Source organism: Andrographis paniculata, unplaced genomic scaffold (assembly GCF_009805555.1).
Source record: "Andrographis paniculata isolate CXL003 unplaced genomic scaffold, ASM980555v1 Contig76END, whole genome shotgun sequence".
NCBI classification, from domain to species: Eukaryota; Viridiplantae; Streptophyta; class Magnoliopsida; order Lamiales; family Acanthaceae; genus Andrographis; species Andrographis paniculata.
Window position 1 is genome coordinate 82,894 of NW_026137613.1, and position 8,317 is coordinate 91,210.

The 8,317-nt window shown below is 42.9% G+C and overlaps 2 protein-coding genes across 3 annotated transcripts; one reads left to right on the plus strand and one right to left on the minus strand.

The window, feature by feature from the left end:
- Positions 1–1,149: 1,149 nt before the first annotated feature.
- Positions 1,150–3,390, plus strand: LOC127266449 (pentatricopeptide repeat-containing protein At1g09900). Its single transcript, XM_051296704.1, has one exon. It carries the CDS (start codon positions 1,427–1,429, stop codon positions 3,203–3,205), a length of 1,779 nt encoding a protein of 592 aa, XP_051152661.1. The 5' UTR covers positions 1,150–1,426; the 3' UTR covers positions 3,206–3,390.
- Positions 3,391–3,869: 479 nt separating this feature from the next.
- On the minus strand, positions 3,870–6,209 carry LOC127266450 (uncharacterized). 2 transcript variants are annotated; one of them, XR_007842143.1, is made up of 3 exons: positions 4,713–6,209; positions 4,290–4,620; positions 3,870–3,984 (listed from the first exon to the last, which is right to left on the minus strand). XR_007842143.1 is itself a non-coding variant. In XM_051296705.1 (2 exons), exons 1-2 carry the CDS (start codon positions 5,536–5,538, stop codon positions 4,481–4,483), a joined length of 966 nt encoding a protein of 321 aa, XP_051152662.1. In that variant the 5' UTR covers positions 5,539–6,209; the 3' UTR covers positions 3,930–4,480. The 2 variants fall into 2 exon arrangements, 1 of the variants encoding a protein (XP_051152662.1); XM_051296705.1 differs by having other exon boundaries at positions 3,930–4,620.
- Positions 6,210–8,317: the final 2,108 nt, after the last annotated feature.

Here is an 8,317-nt window from a genome sequence, read left to right on the forward strand (position 1 = left end):
TTAGTATAATATAAAAAATGAAAAATAGGTATTTGATTTGATGTTTTTGGGGGAAAAAATTGGATGAATAGTGGAAATCCTCCAAAATCCTTCAAACAAACACACCCTAAACATAATAAATACCTTTTCAATTTACATTATATTACACAAATGTCATTAATTTTATATTACACAATACTAACAGGGGTATTTTCGTTATTTTCACTGCAATTCATTATAATACTAATATTAAAAAATCTACGTGCAAAAAAATAAACGTCACCCTTGTTCCGGACAGAAAGTATTTAGTTTTTAATAAGATCAAAAATGAATTTCTTTTTTTTTTTTTTTTTTGTCTTAAAAAACTTATATAAATTATACGAATAATTTTTTTCTTAAAATTTGAAAATATTCAATCTGAATTTTTAAAAACCTTTAAAATATTGAGGCATTGAATACTAATTTAAAATTTAAAAAAAAAAATCAAAATATTCAACCATTCATAGATTTTATATAATTCTTTTATAAAAATATGAACAAATTATACTAAGTAAAATTTATTTTATTATCAAATATTTCAATAGATTCTCAAAACTTAAAAAAATAATAATAATAAATACCTTATTATTTATCTATATCACTAATAATTATTTTTTAATATGTATTTATTATTGTAATAAAAATAATTCCTTATGTAAGTGAAAAAAAAAAAAAATCAGATATGAATAAATAGATTACAAATATTTTAAAATTTGATACGTTAGAAATAACATAAAAATATTATGTATAGATATATATTTAAAATAGCATACTAGACTTATTTAAATAGTTTGACTCGCGTGTTATATTTCGAAATCCCCGGTGTTTATTATGATTTCGAATTTAAATTTCAGTCTATATTTATTTATATATTTACTTTATACTCTTTTATTTCTATTTTAATATATTTAAAAATTGCTAATTATCATTTCAATTCTATTTTACACATATGTTTACTTATTTTTGTAAAAAACTATATAATAATGTACTTTTGGAACTTATAGATTTTTTATATATTTTTTTTTAAATCTTTTTTTTTTAAGTTAAAAAAAAAAAAAATCTAATAAAATTTAAATGAACAGCCTCAAATCTTAAACCAATTTTGCGCAGATACAATTTTGCTATTGGACTGGATCACGGACAACTCAGTGGATCCTTTTTCACGGGCCGCACTATTAATATTGAGTACAAAATCGCAGTACTAAGTAACAGGTACGATCAAATGGATAAGAAGTGAACCACCGCAAGCCATGGCTGCCGGCGGCTGAAGAGCCCTAATAGATTGACAGACGGTAAATCTTCCCTTCTCTTCGCCCTTCTCCCCCGATCGATGTCTCTTCCTCCTCACTAAGCTTTTAGTTTCTTGGGATTTAATCCGTGATTGCGTTCGACCCCCCTTCCCATTCCCATGGAGTTCGGGGTTCCCACAAGGCAAACTCATCGACATATCTGCTGTTTTGATAAGCAAACCCCCTGTCTTCTTCATAAAGAAAGAATATTTAGCCGTTTTGACTCTCCTTGTGCCGGCGTGAAGAAGCATTGGACCAGGAGGCCGAGGCGGTGGCCGGGCGTGAAGGTTTCGGCCGTTTCCGCGGCCGAGACCTTTGGCACGAATGGGAGGCTAAGGCTGTCGTCGGCGAAGGGGCCGGGGCCGGGGCCAGGGAATTCATCTCGCAGTTTCGAGGAATTTGAGAGCAACAACTACCTCCGTAGGTTGGTTCGGAATGGGGAGCTGGAGGAAGGGTTTAAGCATCTGGAGAGCATGGTGTCCCGCGGGGACATTCCGGACATCATCCCCTGCACCAGCATGATTCGGGGGTTCTGCAGGGTCGGCAAGACCAGGAAGGCCACGCGGGTGATGAGCATCCTGGAGGACTCCGGGGCGGTGCCCGACGTCATAACCTACAACGTGCTCATCAGCGGCTACTGCAAGTCCGGGGAGATTCAGAACGCGCTGAAGGTCCTGGAGCGGATGAGCGTGGCGCCCGACGTGGTCACCTACAACACCATCATACGCACGCTCTGCGACGGCGGCAAGCTGAGGCAGGCCATGGAGATCCTTGACCAGCAGCTGCGCGAGGAGTGCTACCCGGACGTGATCACCTACACCATCCTCATCGAGGCCACGTGCAAGGAGGGCGGGGTGGGGCAGGCCATGAAGCTCCTGGATGAGATGAGGAGCCGGGGCTGTAAGCCCGACGTGGTCACCTACAACGTCCTCATCAATGGGATCTGCAGGGAAGGCCGGCTGGATGAGGCGGTCGGGTTCCTCAACACCACGATGCCGTCGTACGGCTGCCAGCCCAATGTGATCACGCACAACATCATCCTGCGCAGCATGTGCAGCGCTGGGAGGTGGGCCGACGCCGAGAAGCTGCTGGCCGAGATGCTCAGGAAGGGCTGCTCTCCGAGCGTCGTGACCTTCAACATCCTGATCAACTTCCTGTGCAGGAAAGGGATGCTGGGCAGAGCGATCGACATCCTGGAGAAGATGCCCAGGTACGGGTGCAAACCCAACTCCCTGAGCTACAACCCGCTGCTGCACGGCTTCTGCAAGGAGAAGAAAATGGACAGGGCGATCGAGTACCTGGAGCTGATGGTCTCCCGGGGCTGCTACCCGGACATCGTGACGTACAACACGCTGCTCACGGCGCTGTGCAAGGATGGGAAGGTCGACATGGCGCTCGACATCCTTAACCAGCTCAGCAGCAGAGGCTGCTCCCCTGTGCTGATCACCTACAACACGGTCATCGACGGGCTCTCGAAGATGGGGAAGACCGAATGCGCCATCCAACTGTTGTCGGAGATGCAGGACAGGGGCGGCCTCAAGCCCGACATCATCACCTACTCCTCACTCGTGGGAGGCCTCAGCCGAGAAGGGAAGATCGAAGAGGCGATCCGATTCTTCAAGGACTTGGAAGGCTCCGGGATCAGGCCTAACGCCAACATCTACAACTCCATCATGCTGGGGCTCTGCAAGGCGCGGCAGACGGACCGCGCGATCGATTTCCTGGCCTACATGGTCTCGAAAGGAGGGTGCAAGCCCACTGAGTCCACGTACACGATTCTCGTGGAAGGCCTGGCTTACGAAGGTCACACGAAGGAGGCTCTGGAGCTGTTGAATGAGCTGTGCTCGCGGGGGGTTGTGAAGAGAAGTTCGGCTGAACAGGTGGTGGACAAATTGTAGTTTGATGACCAGCGATGCATCCATCTAATCTCAGTTTTGGTAGAGAATCGAAACAATATAAAACCCAGTTTATAGTGGTTGGCTGGCTGGCGCTAAGATTGTTTTGTTGTGTCAAACTTACTGACTGCGCGCCCACACACTTGCTTGCTGGCACTTGATGATTTGGAGCATGATTCTTATTATTCTTACTATAGGGTTTGGGTCCGTCTCTGAGTGTGTTAATTTTGAAATTCGGTTTGGCGGTTGTTCCAGATCGTTTTAGTTTGTGAGTTGTGGCGCTGGGGCAGACAGTATGGATGCATGGATCTGGCTTGAGTGCGTCCGAGATGAGATGTTAAAGACGGGAATTCGGAGTTGTAAACTTAAAATCAATTAATTATTAGTTGTAAGTAGAATAGGCCTTCATCCGAGGATCAATACCCAATAAGGCAAGGCACCATACTCTAATATCATATTAAGACCTTAAAATCAATTGGTTGTAAGTAGAGCATGGAATAGCCCTTCACCGTAGGAAAATTTCAACATCACATCCAACGAGGGAGTTAACATGAGAAGAGAGCGAGCATGTATGTGATTGTTGAGAATTGGGGGCTGATTAATATATTCACTGCTCCATTTTTGCCTCAGGGTGGAAAATTGTAGCATGACCAGACCAACCGGACCAGTTTATCAGCAGTTAATCCTCTGACAGAGGTATAGAAGAGAAGGCGCCTCCTGTCCAGTCTAGATAGAGATAGAGCAGTAGTTTCGTTTGTTCGCTTTTATCTTTATCCACACTCCTACAGGAATCAACTTCAAACATGTCAAAACAAGGTTCTATACACCCTAGGCACAAAAATATTGTCCATTTCAACGCATTGTTGTGGACCCAGACAAGAATTATATTAATAATTCTTAAGCCAAGTGTATGATTATGGAATAGATTTTGCAAATTAAAAACGCAGGACAAGTGGTGGATTCCAGCCAGCCAGCCATTCTTGCCGGCCAAAATTCAGACTCGCGCCCTATAATTCAGGGCAATCTCAGCCCTGTTTCAAAGAAATATAACATTTTATTCAAAACAAAACGCGTAAAAGAATCTCACCTTTTTAGGTGTATATGATACTATAATAATTCTTGGTGGCTGGGAAGTGGGAACAGGATTGATTACTCTGGAATTGGAATGCATTACACTACCTACACGGTTTGCTAAATTTTCTAACAACTTCAATCTAGGTGTGAAGCGGAAATGGAATACGATTTATGAAACTATAGGATAGATGCCAGATGACCAATTCAATTCAATTCACAAGTAAAAACAAAAAGGAGAGATATAATGAATGGTTGCAGCAGCAGCATGACGACAATGATGAAGGTGGAGGTGAAGGTGAAGGTGCTGCTGGTGGTGGTCCGTCCTACTTGGTTCACCGGAACCCCTGATCAGATCAGACATCAGACATCAGATATCAGATCAGCTAAGCAGCATAAATTAGTAAATGAATTAATCAAACTAGATCGGGTAGGGTACCGCAGTCCCGGGTGGAATTGGAATCGGAATGGGCGCAGATGCAGAGGAAGCCCCTGGTGTCGACGTCGAAGCCGCAGGTGCCCCCGGAGTTGGCGCAGCGGTCGCAGCCGAGGTCCGGCACACTGTAGCTCAGCCTCATGCCGTAGAGCCAGTCCAGCGCCCCGATGCCCCGCAGGCCGTCCGCGTTGTAGACGCTGGTGTAGTGGGTGCAGTCCAGGATGCTCATGCTCATCATCCGCACCGTGTCGTACCGCGTGAAGCAGCACGGCGGCGGCGCGCGGGTGCTGCTGCCGTTGGCGCTCGGGGATGAATATGAGAAGAGGAAGCGCTTGAAGGAGGTGCAGCTGGCGTAGAGCTCGTCGCAGGAGTGGCCGGAGAAGTTGAAGCAGAGGGAGCTGTAGTGGTTGAGCACCGGGGAGTCGAGGGAGCAGTTGATGAGCGCGAAGACGGTGTCGGGGGAAGGGGGCACGGTGGCCCACTGGATGTCAGTCATGAGGAAGTCGTGGCGGGGCTGCAGGATGGAGCAGGTGGTCATGGAGGGGTCGAACACCGTCAGGGTCCTCCGGCTGTAGTCGATGCTCTGGATCTTGTAGCTGCCGGAGGGGGTGACGAAGAAGAGGTCGGAGCCGGAGCAGTTGAGCATAGGGCGGAAGAGGGCGGCGCCGCAGCCGTCGTCGATGCCGAAGGGGTATCTGATGGGAATGTTGTTGCAGAAGGGGCGGCACACCGAAGCAGCAGCAGCGAAATGCAGCAGGAGGAGGAATGATACTAGCAGTAAAAGTAATACTCTGAGAGTGAGAGTGAGAGTGCTGCTGCGAGTGGCCATGATGAGGTTGAACAAGTTTGAAGGAGGAGGAGGAGGAGCGACTCACTCACTCACGCACTCACCGAGAATGGACCATTATTATATTATAATAATACCTCATTCTTGCATGCATACATTTACATACTATGCTATACTATACTATGCTGCCTCTCGGATTTCTATTTCTATTTCTATTTCTATTTCGATTTCTGGCTGGGATGGCACTAACAATGCAATGCATCTATCGATCGATCTCACTGGCGCGCATCCGCCCCGCACTGCCCTACCCTGCCCTGCCCTGCCCTGCCCTGCTGCTTTTGACAAAGGAATTGCGCCTGTATGTATGTGTATTACTACTATAGTATTTATCTTAGGGATTCGGAAGATTGATTGATTGATTGATTGAGTGCACCTACCGAGCAAATTTGAATTGTTGCAAACATGGAAGCTTTATTATTATTATTATTATTAGGAGTGTAGTAGTAGCAGCAGCAGCGGTGGTGTGTGCTTCTTCTTACCTTTTTGACCCGGAGGCAGCAGCAACTAGGAGATGATGAGAACATGTATGCATCACCATCACCATCGCCTTGGAATGGGGAATAATCAGCAGCAGCAGCAACAACAACCAACCAACAGGGTCAATCATAATATAATGCTGGATTGGCTGGTGGGTCCGTGTGAGTGTGAGTGTGACATGACAGACTCACTCGACCCAATCTCTTTCCACGCCCACGCCCACGCCCAGGGACAGGGATTTCTTCTTCTCATATGAACCGATCAGATAATAATAGTATTACGCATTAAACTGATTGTCTTTAATGGTCCGTCCACTTGGTGATCAGAGGGAGTGGTTATATCAATGTTGTCATATGGAGTAATATTTGTGACTCCATACTTAGAAACTGCCCTTTATGCAACAGAAGATCAGATCAGCAACTCCTCAAAAGAAGCTAAGAATAACATTACAGATTTCTGAGCATACCTTCGCAACAACTATCGCAATAACTCCACATACAATCAGAAAAAAATGAACTATTGTAATATTAGTATAAGATTAGCCAATAAAAATACTAATTATTCCTACCGTTAACTACTATTTTATATATTGTATATAATATATATAGTGGATATATATAGATGTATGTGTGTAATCGTGTGTGAATATATAAATATATGTATGTGTATAATATTATATATATATATATATGTTTGTATAGTTTATGTAATGATGATGTTGATATATATAAATAAATGAGAGAGATAGATAGGGAGAGCGATTAATGAGTAGGGATACGTATATATCTTCCTTCTTCATCCAGTACAAATTACCTATATATATAGGCAAGTAAACATTGAATTTTGAGGACATAAGACAGCCACACAATTATCGAATAAGATTATATTACGCGTTCTATTTTAACTGCATCCACATTATCGCGTACAAGCATGTACGTGTATGACACTCCCCCTTGGATGCTATTATAAAAGAATGTGCATCGTTAAAACCTTATTAAGAAAAAACCCAGTGGGACAAGAAATCCTAATGAAGGAAAAATAGTACAACATTCTTATATCAATTCGCTTCCCCTGATCTGAGCATTATTTGAGATCCCTGAACCGACGCATTCCAATTTTCTTCACCAATTTTTCAAATGTTGTCGTCGGCAATGCCTTGGTTAATATATCCGCTAAATTATTATCGGATCGAATTTGTTGCACATCAATTTCACCATTCTGCTGAAGGTAATGAGTGAAAAAGAATTTTGGTGAAATATGTTTTGTTCTATCTCCTTTAATATAACCCCCTTTCAATTGGGTTATACAAGCCGTATTATCTTCATATAATGTAGTTGGGAAAATTTTATCGTCAGGTATTAACCCGCAATTTTTCAAAATATGTTGAGCCATTGACCTCAACCAAACACATTCTCGACTAGCTTCATGTATTGCCAATATTTCAGCATGATTTGAAGAAGTGGCAGTTAAAGTTTGTTTTATCGATCTCCAGGAGATCACAGTTTCGCCACAAGTAAATATGTAGCCAGTTTGTAACTTGGCTTTATGAGGATCAGATAAATATCCTGCATCGGCAAAACCAATCAATTCATGTCGAGAATATTTCGAGTAAAATAACCCGAGATCAATTATTCCTTGGAGATAGTGAAAAATGTGTTTAATCCCATTCCAATGTCGTCGAGTAGGCGATGAACTGAATCTTGCCAATAAATTTACAGCAAATGATATATCAGGTCGGGTGCTATTAGCAAGATACATCAATGCGCCTATAGCACTCATATATGACACTTCTGGGCCAAGTGTTTCTTCGTTTTCCTCTTTTGGTCTAAAAGGATCATTTGCTGGATCGAGTGCTCTGACGATCATTGGGGTACTTAGCGAATGTGATTTATCCATCAGGAATTGTTTCAGTACCCTTTTGGTATAATTTGATTGGTGGATAAAGATTTCACTTTCCAAGTGCTCAATTTGCAAACCAAGGCAAAACTTAGTTTTTCCAAAATCTTTGATCTCAAACTCCTTTTTCAGATATTCAGCAGCTTTCTGGATTTCATTAGGAGTTCCAATTAAATTGAGATCATCGACATATACAGCGATGATTACAAATTCAGACCCATTTTTCTTTATAAAAACACATGGATGGATAGGGTCATTTATATAACCTTTTTTGGTTAAGCTTTCGCTGAGACGATTGTACCACATTCGGCCTGATTGCTTGAGCCCGTACAAAGATTTTTGTAATTTGATGGAATATGACTCTTTTGGCTTTGATTTGAATGATTCA

Bases quoted from the DNA above. Each gene is read 5' to 3' on its own strand.
- LOC127266449 (XM_051296704.1), top strand. From the start codon at position 1,427: ATGGAGTTCGGGGTTCCCACAAGGCAAACTCATCGACATATCTGCTGT.
- LOC127266450 (XM_051296705.1), bottom strand. From the start codon at position 5,538: ATGGCCACTCGCAGCAGCACTCTCACTCTCACTCTCAGAGTATTACTT. The intron at 4,621-4,712 runs GTACCCTACCCG...TGATCTGATCAG, and splicing joins CAATTCCACCCGGGACTGCG to GGGTTCCGGTGAACCAAGTA.